Raw genomic sequence first — 14950 nt, 5'->3', positions numbered from 1 at the left:
AGACGTTAGCCACGCAAGGCGGGCCTCATCCATAAGGGTGTCTGCATAAGATTGTAGTGCCAAATACCAGCTGTCGGCGCACCAGATTCCCTCCCCCCCACTACTCTGCTCTAATTGCATTAAGTGGGCCTTTGACCGCAGAAGAGCCTCCCGCTGGGTGCGACGTGCTGCAGCTCAGAAGGAAATGTCTAGCTCCCTCAGAGTGGGTTTCATGCCTCTCACAACATCATGGCCTCGGCCACTGCCCCCACATTGAGTTGGGGACAATTTAGAAGACCATTCATACCTAAATACCTAAATTCTTGTTACAATTTGCAGCCATCAAAAAGCGTGGGGGTATGCGGTAAGCCTCAGTTTGACTCCTCTTTCAGTGGAACTCCATTCCAAGATGGACACCAAATATGAACATCATTTCAGTATGTCAATTTCTGAGACCATTTACTTTCTGCATGGAGTTTCCTGTTCAGAAACCAACCTCATTCTTTCAGATGGCTTCTGTTCCACCCGTATGTAAAGAACTTCAGTGCACTTGTACGTACACATTTGGGACCCAGCACCAGTGAATTTCTTTGTGCCTTTTTGCTTTTTCCTCCTGTAAGCGTTACTTTCCAGCGGGTGTCCTTTGTATCCTGTGTTACAGCTGGAACCGACAGTGCAGCTTTTGGAAGGTTTAACCCTTTCCTCAGAGCCTCCAAGAATGAGGTAAAAAAAAGGATTCCTTCGTCCAGGGATTGACAGCTATCTTTCTTGTCTTTCACACTCGAGCAAGTCCTAACATAAGGTCATTTTCTAGTGTATCATTCTCTTTGGCTTTCTAAAATCTACAGGAACCTCTGCCAGGGCCCTCTTAACTCAAGCATTGGGTGTAAAGCTGGAAACAGGACTTCTTTCAATATCACTGCTGTATTTTCCATTATACTTGTTAAGTTCTTGCTGGTACGTCTAATTTTTAGGATTAATTTTCTGTCATACTTTTCTGTTTTTAGCAAACGGCAACAATGATGCCCAAGCACCAAGATCAAAACGAGCCCACAAGAAGCAAGCCCAGATAGAGGGTAAGCAAGAAGCAAGCCACCTAGAAATGGAGGTTTTGGAAAGCAATGCGGAGAAAGGACTGGAAAGGAAGGATCTGAACCAGAAAAGAGCAAAAAACAACGCTTCAGAGGAATCAAGGCTCGTGCTGGAAAGTGCTCCACCAAGGTAAGTGGGCAGGCTTCCATTGCACCAGTGAGTGCTACTTAACATCTGAACCGAGGGAGTCTGACATAACATCTGCACCTGACTCAATGTCCCCACTTCAGCCGAAGTATCTCTACCTCTGAGGAAAAGTACATACCCTGTCTGCTCTGCAACCAACTCATTCCCGAATCCTGCCACTGTCCGAGTCCTGTTTAGGGGGATCTCCTAAAGTGGGATGGTGTGTGAAGGTGTGGACTGTAGTGTAGTTCCTATATTCCCAATAGGCTCTGCGCATTGGAATAATATCTTCAGTAGTTTAGACGTAGGACAGAGGTTAACTAGGTCTTCCACTGACTATATTAGACTTAAGTTTTGTGTGCCAGCTAGCTCAGAGTTCACTTGAAATTTTCTCGAATAGGCAAGGAGGAGTTTAACCTCCCTGGATAGACAAGAAGGGATTTAGTTTCTGACAACCATAGAACATGACAACTTTGCTCTCCCTGATTAAGAGTATATCTCTAGAGTCGTGTGAAAACAAAAGACAGCTATTTTACTCAGTCAATACGTTCATACTTAGTTTCACCAGATTGTAGAGAAAAGAAGAGACGGGCGTTTTCAATAAAAGGTGTTATTTATTGAGCAGTCTCTTTTCTCATACAAGAGAAATGAATCGCTACAATTGCAATACTTAGGGTTAAGTAAAATGCATATAGTAAAAGCAGGATTATGAAATAATACTGTAAAAGCATGGATATGGTTTCTTAGTCATATGATACTTTAAAATGGATAAAATAGATACATACATATATACATTGACTAATCGTACTCAACTGGTGCTTCTAACTACGCCTACCCCGGTGTACCTGACCTGAACCTAATACGTGGGAGGGAGTAAGTAAGTAGCAGTTTAAGTTAAATTTGTTTTGCCAAGAATCTGACTCAAGAATTCTCTGTAAGGGTTTAGTCAGTTCAGTACCTGGGATTTAGAAGGCAGGAGGGCTGGTATCTCTTTCTCAGGACTCGGTATCCCAGTCACCCGCAAAGGTGGGCTGGAAACGCCGGAGGCTGGATTTCTCGGCAAGAGAAAAGACAGCGTCTTTCTCAGCGCGTCAAAAGGGGGAGGGGCAGCGTCCGTAGGCTCTCGCATCAGCTGGGCTCTCCGGCAAGTAGTCGCTGCTCCAGGTTCATCACCACCGTGTGTTTGCTTAGGGCAACGTTGGTATATTTATACCTGAGAGGTGCTGGGTTTGACGTAAGGATGGACATAAGACGTCAATAAAGATGTCACTAAGAACTGGTTGTTCTTACAGTGCTTTACAGGAGTTCTCGGACGTAATCAAAACATAGCAGGCGGGGATTTCCCAGGTTGCTCGAGGCTTGGATTTGTTTAAGAACTCGGTGTGCTTTCTAGGGGGCTGGAGGAATAGTGCTTGCTTAATGTGACAGCATGCGCTATGACTAATTCATGAAACGGTTTCTGTGCCGTTGTAGGGATATTATTGATCTATAACCGGACAAGGGCCAGAAATAGGAATATCGATACAGGTACCTAGATAAACATACTACACCCACTCCACGCATTCATGTCCATAATTACTAACCTAAGCAATAGTAAACATATCCAATAGTGCATGTGTATACCGAACCACCCCAAAATACATTTTTTTTTTTGCATTTGAAAATGGCATATGTGAAATACACGAAAAAAATGAGTATAGTTACAGTATTTCAAGCAGAGTAATCATTCATTAAATAGGATGCATATATCAGCGGAATGATTTTGCGAAATTACACATGAAATGGCTCTTATTACAGAAAAAAAGTTCGAGACCATTTCATCACATATAAATACAGTTATTTGTAAATATGCTAGAGGCTGAGGTAATATTTTTGTCTCTAGAGTTCCTAAAAATAGAAGCTCTGTTCTCTAAGAATAGTTCTACTTTAAGCAGAAGATGAGTGCCAAAAAAAAATGTAAATATTTTGGAATCGGGAAAAAAGTTTTCGTTTTCAAGGGAAGAAGAAAAAAAGTTTCAAATAGTCCCAGTAGCTTTTTGTTTTTCAAAGCTGAAGGCCAAATACAGAGTTCAGGGAACGCTGTGTGCTAGTTTTGCTCAAAGTTATTCTTTTTGTTCGGGGGAAAACATCATTTCAGACAGACTTTAAAAAAAAAACAGTTTACCGCCTCAGGTGAAAGTTCGACCAAGTTGGAGAATGTCGCTACCATGCAGTCGCGCGCATGATCGCTTTCAATGATGTTTCGATCAGCATTGCTTACAGAAGGTCGTACCTGGTTGATGCTGCTCTCATCTTGTACTTCACTACCCTTCAATCGCAGTGGTGAAGTCTCCACGAATGCCGTCATCAGGATAGGTAACCTCTGGGGACAACACGATGCATGAGCCTTTACTGGACCCAACAAAGTATCTGTATCCAATGGTACTTCTGATTGTAGTGTAAGACAGGTGTCCAACACGCATTCTTCGCCGCACAGCATACATCTTAACACAGGTAAGATACAATTCTGCCATATGGGTCTGAATGAAAGAAACCAGGTCATATTCAGATCTTTTAGCCGGGCTAATCCAAGGACTTTAGTTATGCGGTCCCGATAGCGTATAGCTAGGATCGTTTCTTCCATTGTTGCTGGAGTCTTGTCTGTGACATGGCTTGCCATAACGAAGCAGGAGTATCAAAAATAAAATGCCTGCTACAAGTCCCAACAGGAGTGGAAGGACGCCAAAGACCGAATGGACAAAGTTAGGAAAAATTCCCAGGACTGCCTTAAAGGGTGTCAATAGTCCCGAAAAAATTGGCTTAAATACACTCGCGATACCATTCGTATCAGAAATGTTTAAGATTTCGTTCAGCATTTCTGCGAAGTGTAGGGGGCAATTTGTTGATAATAATGCATGTATCTCTGTCGTTGTCCTTGCAACTTGGAGATCATACGTTTCTTTCGATGACGTCAAGGGCACAGGCGTCTGTAGAAGCACAGACTTCATTCTGCTCAAAGTATCAATTCGAATAGAAGAGATCTTCAAACTGGGCCAAATTTTTTCCTCCCTGTCTGGAGTGTCGTTTGGATATAATACTTGCATACAACAAGTGACCATGGAACTCACGCTTACCAGATAAGCTTTTCCTGGCACCAAGCCACAACATCAGTGATCCACAATTAAAATGTAGCTCCCGTTAGAAAGCCGTCTAAAGAATGGTTCTATTTGAGTTGCAGGTGTGCCAAACTGGTGACATGAAAGGTTATTTGAAGTCCCTTCACAGGCCCCATGTAAATTTATACCCTGACACAGGAGTATACCACTTAATGATTTTTCACAATTATTACCACTAAGAAATACACTCTGTCCCTTTTCACTATAACGTGTGTGTGTAAGGTAATTTCCATGTTGACTTAATGTAACCTTTACCCAACCTTTCATACTGGCCTGCCTGTATATACTTTTGGCAGTATCGAAATTGGAAAGTTGTTATCGGAATAGTTATGATTCCGTGTATTATCCATTCAATGACAGGTCGTTCTGACATTGTCAATGGTAATCTCTCAAGTTTTTCAATGCTCAGAATTGTATATTCCGCTCCCTTTTGTGCCAAGCTGATTTGTGTATCAGTAAGGTTAAAGATAGTGAATAATGACGTTGTGTTGATTAAACGCCAAGGCACGTAGCCTGAACGCAGATTTTGTAACGTCCAGCCAAGCTGTACAATAGAACGCAATTGAGACTGACCATGTTGTAGCATTCGTAAGTCTTGTTCTATTATATCGATTGCAGATGATACAATACTGTCCAGTGAATATATTCTGGAAGACAGTCATTAACCCATTGTCCACAACAGAAAGTGATTTTTCCAAATTAACACAGTCAATTTCCCGTATTTTCTCTGCTGTCTCAATTAGAGTTTCTTTCCAAGCTTCGTTGTAAGCTGCATATATAGAGGCCGCTATGAAACGTTTTTGACGCTGTTTGCGTGGTCCCATAATGAAATCACGCAAGTCCGCACCTTCTTTAAGTAAAGTCAAGTGTTGCTTAATTTCAGCCAGTGTGGATGTCTGTAGCCATTCGAGGCAGAGTTTTCCTACACTGTATGTTGTTACAATCCCTGGATGTTGTCTCTGGGAGTATCTAGCGTCTGGCCTGGTCAATGTGAACCCCTGTATTTTGTTCAGGAATCTATCTTGACAGTTATTTGTGTCTTTGGGCCAGATCAACCATTTTTTCCAATCAGGATGTGTTCTGTTATGGTTTAAAATATGGGATACGTCTATCTCAACATCTGTAGTGCTATTACTTTCATGTGTTGGCTTTGGAATAGACGGTTTGTTTAAGTCTTTAATTTTGGCTAGGCCAAGACAGTTTGTTGAATTGTGTCGTTCAAGAATATAATTTGTTCTGGGATCATGCAGGCTCTAAATAATGATTCTATACCTTGGACCTGCCAATCTTTTGTACCCCAAATGGTTTTCGTTTCAATATTATTGTTCCAGAAATCAAAACCGAATGTATTCATTTTTTCAAAAAAAGTTTCTGAATAGATTAATTTTGTGTTTGTCAGCATTGTTTTCATTCCTGTCCTATTTAACAGTTTGAAATAAAACGTTTCTGCATCACTTGTGTTAAACCCTGAGAAGTATGAAAATTTATCATAAAATGTTTTCGAACTGCCTTTTGGTGGAGTTGCACAATGTTCCCATTGATTATAATTAAAAACATTTCTAGGTTGAGCAGATTTATGAAAATAATGGTTAGCATAGTGGTTGTAACAGTACATCTGGTCATAATTAGATGAATGCTGTAAATAATCATGTTCTGTAAATTTAGCTGACATAACTAGGTCTGACATCATATCATTAATACTTTCAAAGTCCCAATCATCAGAGAATGTGCTCGGTTTTACAAAGTCACTTAATGAAACCTTAAATTGATGAGGATACTTCAAGAGCTCGACCGGGCCATATATATCGTAATCAGTTTTATCCCATGCTACCCCACCGGGTATAGGATTGGCTGTGAAGTTTACTGAAGAAAGTTCTCTTTTCTCGATGTGTGAAAACTTGTGTGGTTTTAGGACCAAGTTGATATTCGGACTTGCTGTGTCCATTGTAATATATTTTCCTTCAATATAGTGTCCCAAGCATATTACCATGATGAGCCAAAGTAGGAGGAAAAGTACACCTAGCACCACCCAAAATTCAATCCATGGAGAAATCAGATATGTTTCTTGGAGTTGATGAAAGAGTTATTTTGTTTTGTCTTTAAAAGTCTTTGTTGTTGTTGGCTGTTCCTCAGGTTCGCTTAGATCCTTAGAAAAGTCATCGAAGTTGATGAAGTAGCCTGATGCAGTTCTGTCAATTGTTTCAATTGCTTCTAGATTTATTTTTGCTTTTGGAATTTTCTTTGTTTCATTAGCATAGTCTGTGGCTACATCATTGTAAACTGGTGTTTCATTATGCATTATTGCGATTTGGGTTTCAAGAGGCTTAAGTTCCATGGCTTTGTTGCATAGTCCTTGTTGATTCACTGTAGGTTTATCAAATGTGATTAGTCTTTCAGTTTGAATCTCTTGATTTGTAGCAAACTTTGGTGTTCTGCTATTTCTTGGGAGTCCACTTGGCCTACTACTTATTATTGGCCACATGATTATGGTTTAACCAGGTCGATGGATACAACTCGGTTCTCCTTTTTACCAGCAAAGGGCGGTAGTACAACTGATCTTGTCCCGTTCATAGCTAAGATAGGTATTGTTTTTCTGTAAGAAGGCCCAAATTCCTTCTTCACCACGATTTTCTCTCTGACCAGATCCCCGATCTTTGGAATCCAGACAGGCCTTGCTGGGACAGGTGGTTTCTCTTCAGTGGCTGTTGTTTCAACTTTATGTTGCTCAGGTCCTTTCTTTTTTCGTTTAAGTCCTGTAAAATAGCCAAACGATCTTTGATATCAAAGCATTTTCCTTTTACCACTGAAGTTTGACTATCGAGGTCCTGGATTAGCATTCTAGTCCCGAACAATAGTTCGTACGGACTGAGACCTTTTAGAGAATTTCTTGGCAGATTATTAAGACTACGTTGACCCACCCAGCCCCCGAACCTAATACCTTTGCCGTTATAGATTGCTTTATGTCTCGGTTTTTTCTTTCCACAATCCCGTTTCCCTCAGGATGGAAGGGACAAGAATACCGCAATGCAATGCCCATGCTGGTCATGGCCTCCTTATACGCTCGAGAGCTAAAAGCAGGACACTGGTCAGAGTGTAGCATGCCAATTGCGTATGTGCCGCTATAGACTCGCAAATCTTTTTATAACAGTTCAGACGTCAGCCGAGAGCTGGGGTCTACATTTTAAGTGAAGCTAGTCTCTATATGTTAATATGACGCATTATTCCTACTGGGTTTTGCATGCTTAGCCTAATCCTATCTTAAGCGGAATGCCATGGCAATACACCCTCTCGTTCGCCACTGCGATCTCTGTTGCAGTCTGGGCAGTTTATTGCGAATTTTGTATGTTGCAGGCTCATTCCTGGCCACCAGTATATTGATTGTAATTCTTCCAGAGATTCCTTAATCTTAAGGTATCTAAGACCCTCACCCATATTTGCGTCTGCTATTAACAAGACTCTCCTGTTCGTGTTTGGAATTACCCTATCCCCCACTCCAGGGATTTGAGCAAAAGGAACGGAGTTTGCATCGATTATGTATGTATAATTGAGTGGATAGCTGCCGGGTAGTGCTGCACAGTCGCCTTTTGATGACGTTTTTACTGCCAGCATTGTTTCCCCGTCTATGTATTTTCCTGAACGCTTTTTTGTAGCTATGGAAGCCGATTTAGTTGCTTCCGCTGTGGCTGCCTCAGCCAATGAATTCCCTGCAACGTGAACGCCATCACGTTGATGACTCAATGAATGTATCACGTGAGTCTTTGGTAGTTTGTTAGACCCGTCTGCTTCTGAGAGTCCCCTCACCACTATGATTTCTTTTGTTCCTCTGTACCTCCCAAAATTTGTCGCTTTTTATTTGTCTACCAGGACTTTTTATGTGTTGTTTCATGGGGTTAGATGTTCCTTGACGCCCAGTTGCTCACAAGGTTTGTGGCACCTATTTACAAAGGCGCCTGGCCCAAACCTGTGGCATTACAAGCTGGGGTTGTCAACCTGTGTAAATGAACTTAAAATGGTGGACACCCTTTTTCCTCATGTGAAGTGACTCCCATTGGAGCCTTCATGAACCCTGGCCTTTTGAGGTTTTGGCGCCCTTTGTTTGGCACGCATTTCTGACAGGAATTCCTTTATTTTCCTCAGGTACACAAAATGGCTGCTCTAGAACCCCAGTACGGTGGCTGTGAGTGTCCTAAATACCCCTCAAGAGTGCCATGTCATTGTCACAGCCAGAGAAAGTTCTAGAACCTTCTGGCTCGTGCCAGTACCCCAGGGCACTGGCTATATAAGGCCCAGTCCCTGACGGCCATTTTAGATGAAGAGAAGATATAGATTGAGAAGATTGGATGGAGATTAGTTCAGACTAGAGAAGAGATTCCAGACTTGACACCAGATTGACACCTGCCCTGTTGACCCCTGAGGCGGCTGGTAGCGCAGGCAGTAGAGCAGCAAAGGGTTGCTGGCGTTGTGTCTGACTGGCGTTCCAGTCAGCTACGTGAGAAGTGATCTAGCGCCTACAGCGCCTGCCTGCCCAGCGAGTGCCTCATTGCCCCCAAAGACTGTGGCCAGATTTGTGTGCCTCTCCGCCCCCCCCGGTGGTGAACTGTGATCGACTTATCGAGTCGCGAGGCGAGAGCAAGTTCGCCGCGACCGCGATCGTCAGCTGTGCCCCCCTTCGCGACAGGTGCCTCTAGAGGGGAGCTCGGACGGCTCCGAGTCCCACCAGCGTAGAGCGCTTCCTGCGCAGATAGAAGGTGAGGTGGTGCCCAGGGCGGGGAAAGGCCGGCCTTCGTTGGGCGGGACTAGCGTCTCTGCCACTCCCCAGTGACCCGGGAGCTGTAGCTGTGGGCGGGAACCACCCTGTGTGCGGAAGTCGGAGGGAGGTCCGTGGAGCCCCTGAGAGCCCCGTCGCTAACGAGAGGAGTGCTGTGCCCGACTGAATCGTATCTTGACTGCAGCCGATGTGAGGTGGGCCCGTTTCCTCATAGTGAATGCAGCGTTGTGAAGGAACTGTGAACCGGCATTTACTTGACTGTGCGCGAAGGTTGTGTGACCTCTCCGGCAGCCCGTTCGTCAGCCTAATGACTTAGAACTGGTGCCGCCTGTGCTCAAGTGGAGCTAAAGCCCGTAGGCGCGCATAGACTTCACCGGCCAAGCAGAGATCCTATCCCGGTGACCGCCGAGTGCAAATGATGTATTTACTGTGTTTCCTTGCCTTCTAGATATACGCGCATATGCCTTGAGTGATTATTAAAGAGTCCCAAACCTTATTTTGTGCTCAGAGAAGCCGTATACCTGGTCATTGAAAACAGCATAAACTGTAAGAGTTATCTTTCCCATTTGAAACGTATTGCAGATGTAATGATTCGAAAGTATTTAATTGGTGGCAGCGATACCAGAAGAAACATGTGGTTGTTTATGTAAATGAACCAATATTTATTCTGATATTTATTCTAATATTTATTCTGATATTTATTCTGATATTTATTCTGATATTTATTCTGATACTCATTCCTGAAGTTATCCTATTTATTAATACTATTTATTACCAGAACTGTATGACCAAAAGAAATGTATATGTGCTTTCCCAGTCAACCCTATTTACAACAAAGAACTTTTATATAAAGGAATCGTATTTTTATACAGCAGTGGTGTGGTGTCCTTCTTTTTGGTGTGGATGTACAAGGAGTTATTATTGGGTCAGAGCCGGCTTAACACTACAGCCTTCACTTGCCTTGTCACTTGAGCCAAGCTACCCCCTTTGTGCTGGGCTTTCCCATCGCAGGTCCAACATAAAATTGGTGCTCAGCGGGTGGGATTGCGAGCCGTGCTTGTTTTGAACCCCATAATAATTCAGTGTGCACCACAGGTACACACCCGGAGTTTTCTCCTAGCGGCCCTCAAATTCAACGTTTTGCTTTTTCCAAATTCTTTCCTGGAGTTGAGTGGAAGTGACCCTCAAAGTTCTTATCCTGGTCACCTACTTCGGGGTGGTGGTCCACACTTTCCACTGACAAGATGGAATTCGAAATGTCAGAGCTGGAGACCTATACTGTGGCACAGCTCAAGGATTTCTGTCAGGAGAGGGGAGTGTTTGTCAGGCGAGGGGCCAAAAGAGAGGAGCTCCGTACTAGTCTGCGAGCATGGGTGGAAGCACACACGGAGGGAACGGTGGAGGAAGAGGAATCGGACAGAGGTACTGTCATTGATAGGACTGCGGAATGTCCCCCAGGGGTGGGTGAGATGTCAATCAGCCCCAAGGCAACCTCACGGGAGGGCAGCAGTGTGTCATCGAGAGGGTTGTCAGAAACAGAGTTAGCTGACAGGAGAGAGGAAAGACTGTTAAGGTGGGAAATAGCAAAAATGGAGTTGGAAGAAAGGAGGGAGGGGAGGAGGTTGGAACATGAGTCCAAGCTGGAGATGGAAAGGAAAAGGATGGAACACGAGTTCAAGCTACGAGAGCTCGAATTCCAGGCCCCTAACATCACTCCGAAGGGTGTCGAGTCAAAGGAATTTGCCAGGGAGCCCAGGCCCCATTTACCCAAGGACGTAGTCGCCAGTTATACCGCTGGAGATGACATAGCCAAGTGGCTGGCAGCCTATGAGGTCTCCTTAAGAGCCCATGGGATCCATGAGAAGCATTGGGGTGGTGGATTATACCGGTACATGCCTCCGACAGGTAGGGATGCCCTATTGGCCCTAGACCGGGAGGAACAGGTTAATTACCCCGCCATGAAGGTGGCGCTCATCAGGAAGTTTGGGTTGACCCCCGAGAAATACCGGCAAAGGTTTAGGGGCAGCCACAAGCTGAGCTCACAGAATTGGGTTGACTTCCTGGATTTTGCCAAGAAAGCCCTGGATGGGTGGGTCCAAGGTAATGAGGTGGAGGACTATCGAGGGTTGTACGACTTGATACTCAAGGAACATCTACTCGAGAAATGTCTTCCCGAGCTGAGGCAACACCTGGTAGACAGCAAACTTACTTGCCCCCGTAAGCTTGCTGAGGAGGCGGACATTTGGGCAAGTACCCTAGTGTCCACGAAGGGGACGGGAGGAGATTCTCAGAAGTCCGGACAGGGCGATCCCCAGAAGAAAGAGGGGGGAGATAACAAGAAGCAGGAGTTCTCCAAAGGCCCCCAAAATACCTTTAAGGGGAAAAGTTTCTTCTCCACTTCTAAGGCTAACCCGCAGAAGAACCCTAATCCTGGCCAGAGTCAGCAGCCAAGGGTTATCCATTGCTATGAGTGCGGTGGTATTGGACATTATAAGGGAGACGTGAAATGCCCAAAGAGACCACCCCCTCCCACTGGAGGAAAGGCCCCGGGAGTCGCTAGTGTAGCGCTCGGGGAGGAGATGCCCTTAGTTAAGGGGGGGGGAGTGGGTGAGTGTCACCTTAGTGTCCCTGGGTGATCGGGAGATGGTTCCAAAGATCCAGGTGCCCTCAAATACTACCAAGTATGGGCAATGGGTCACCATCAATGGCCATAGAGGGGAAGCTCTGAGAGATACAGGAGCCAGTATGACTATGGTAAGGAGTCATCTGGTGTCCTCAGAGCAGGTGATTCCAGGCGTACTTCATCCACCCGCGATGGCTGACGGCAGAATGGGCCACTATCCTGTGGCCGAGTTTCCCTTTGAGTGGGGAGGGGTTGCAGGTTCACTTCGAGTTGCCGTAAGCCCCGCCGTGCCAGTCGATTGTCTGCTGGGCAATGATATGGAGCACAATGCTTGGAAGGAGGTGGAATACCGGACTCATACTGAGATGCTGGGTACACCTAATTGGGCCTGTGTGAGTACCAGGTCTGCGGCTGCTCGGGAGGAGAAGTCGCGTGGGTTGGAGCCTGGAACAAGGGCCCACCCAGCTGCTGATGAGGGAACATTTCGAGCACAGGAGGTGCGTGCCTAGATGTCCATGCCCCGTGAGACGGATAGGCCACCTGTGGAGGTGGACCCGGAGTCCGCGGAGGAGGACATGGTTCCGTTGGAGGACTTGCCTATCCCCGCTGAGTGGCGAGTGGAAGGAGGACCATCCAGGGAGGAACTGAGCAAGGGACAAAGGGAATGTCCCACCCTCGAGGGTCTGGATCAACCCGTGGTCTTTCTGTCACAGAGACTACTTCCCCGGGAACAGAGATGGAGTACCATCGAGCGGGAAGCCTTTGCGGTGGTCTGGGCACTGAAGAAGCTGCGACCATATTTGTTTGGTTCACACTTCCTTGTTCAGACAGACCACCGACCCCTTCGTTGGCTCATGCAAATGAAGGGGGAAAATCCCAAACTGTTGAGGTGGTCTATCTCCCTACAGGGAATGGACTTTCGGGTGGAACACCGGCCCGGAGTTGACCACGCCAATGCAGACGGTCTCTCCAGGTATTTCCGCCTTAGTGTTGAGGACTCCCAAGGGGTTGGGTGGCTCTCCCCACTTTCAGCTGGGGGGGACGCGTGTTAGACCCGTCTGCTTCTGAGAGTCCCCTCACCACTATGATTTCTTTTGTTCCCCTGTACCTCCCAAAATTTGTCGCTTTTTATTTGTCTACCAGGACTTTTTATGTGTTGTTTCATGGGGTTAGATGTTCCTTGACGCCCAGTTGCTCACAAGGTTTGTGGCACCTATTTACAAAGGTGCCTGGCCCAAACCTGTTCAGAAAAGGGGGTGGTGATGAACAGAGTGTCTGAATTAAGCAGACCACTCTTACCCAGTCCAAAGATCAGGGCTTGATCCATCACCGTTATTTAGCTCACTGCCCCATCCCAGCTCAGAACCTGGCTATATGCAAATTAGTCTGTCCCTGGCCCAGTGCATCATGGGAACAGGGCAGACCAAACTACCAAGCCAATTCTTCACCAGAAAGGAGACAAGCTTCCGGGGACCGGTTTCTGGCATTTCAGCCGTCGTCGGCCCGGCTTGCTTGAATCCTGATGGTGCAGTGAGCAAGGGACTCATGTCTGAGTATACCCTGCCACACCTATAGTGGCCAAAAACGATTCAGAAGGCCCAAACCTGTGGCATTACAAGCTGGGGTTGTCAACCTGTGTAAATGAACTTAAAATGGTGGACACCCTTTTTCCTCATGTGAAGTGACTCCCATTGGAGCCTTCATGAACCCTGGCCTTTTGAAGTTTTGGCGCCCTTTGTTTGGCGCGCATTTCTGACAGGAATTCCTTTATTTTCCTCAGGTACACAAAATGGCTGCTCTAGAACCCCAGTACGGTGGCTGTGAGTGTCCTAAATACCCCTCAAGAGTGCCATGTCATTGTCACAGCCAGAGAAGGTTCTAGAACCTTCTGGCTCGTGCCAGTACCCCAGGGCACTGGCTATATAAGGCCCAGTCCCTGGCGGCCATTTTAGATGAAGAGAAGATGGAGATTGAGAAGATTGGATGGAGATTAGTTCAGACTAGAGAAGAGATTCCAGACTTGACACCAGATTGACACCTGCCCTGTTGACCCCTGAGGCGGCTGGTAGCGCAGGCAGTAGAGCAGCAAAGGGTTGCTGGCGTTGTGTCTGACTGGCGTTCCAGTCAGCTACGTGAGAAGTGATCTAGCGCCTACAGCGCCTGCCTGCCCAGCGAGTGCCTCATTGCCCTCAAAGACTGTGGCCAGATTCGTGTGCCTCTCCGCCCCCCCCCGGTGGTGAACTGTGATCGACTTATCGAGTCGCGAGGCGAGAGCAAGTTCGCCGCGACCGCGATCGTCAGCTGTGCCCCCCTTCGCGACAGGTGCCTCTAGAGGGGAGCTCGGACGTCTCCGAGTCCCACCAGCGTAGAGCGCTTCCTGCGCAGATAGAAGGTGAGGTGGTGCGCCGGGGCGGGGAAAGGCCGGCCTTCGTTGGGCGGGACTAGCGTCTCTGCCACTCCCCAGTGACCCGGGAGCTGTAGCTGTGGGCGGGAACCACCCTGTGTGCGGAAGTCGGAGGGAGGTCCGTGGAGCCCCTGAGAGCCCCGTCGCTAACGAGAGGAGTGCTGTGCCCGACTGAATCGTATCTTGACTGCAGCCGATGTGAGGTGGGCCCGTTTCCTCATAGTGAATGCAGCGTTGTGAAGGAACTGTGAACCGGCATTTACTTGACTGTGCGCGAAGGTTGTGTGACCTCTCCGGCAGCCCGTTCGTCAGCCTAATGACTTAGAACTGGTGCCGCCTGTGCTCAAGTGGAGCTAAAGCCCGTAGGCGCGCATAGACTTCACCGGCCAAGCAGAGATCCTATCCCGGTGACCGCCGAGTGCAAATGATGTATTTACTGTGTTTCCTTGCCTTCTAGATATACGCGCATACGCCTTGAGTGATTATTAAAGAGTCCCAAACCTTATTTTGTGCTCAGAGAAGCCGTATACCTGGTCATTGAAAACAGCATAAACTGTAAGAGTTATCTTTCCCATTTGAAACGTATTGCAGATGTAATGATTCGAAAGTATTTAATTGGTGGCAGCGATACCAGAAGAAACATGTGGTTGTTTATGTAAATGAACCAATATTTATTCTGATATTTATTCTAATATTTATTCTGATATTTATTCTGATATTTATTCTGATATTTATTCTGATATTTATTCTGATATTTATTCTGATACTCATTCCTGAAGTTATCCTATTTATTAATACTATTT

General features: G+C 46.1%; 1 protein-coding gene across 5 annotated transcripts in view; it reads left to right on the top strand.

The window, feature by feature from the left end:
* Positions 1 to 14950, top strand: part of BRME1 (break repair meiotic recombinase recruitment factor 1) — a 547771-nt gene that overhangs the window by 176995 nt on the left and 355826 nt on the right. For all 5 annotated transcript variants that reach the window (XM_078685587.1, XM_078685594.1, XM_078685593.1 and 2 more), the window contains exon 3: positions 987 to 1200. In XM_078685587.1, the coding sequence (XP_078541713.1) occupies positions 987 to 1200 (214 nt within the window). The remainder of the gene's footprint in view (positions 1 to 986; positions 1201 to 14950) is intronic.

Source organism: Lissotriton helveticus, chromosome 1_1 (assembly GCF_964261635.1).
Source record: "Lissotriton helveticus chromosome 1_1, aLisHel1.1, whole genome shotgun sequence".
Lineage (NCBI taxonomy): Eukaryota > Metazoa > Chordata > Amphibia > Caudata > Salamandridae > Lissotriton > Lissotriton helveticus.
Note: the sequence above shows the minus strand (reverse complement) of the source record. Positions and strands in the feature narration are given on the sequence as shown.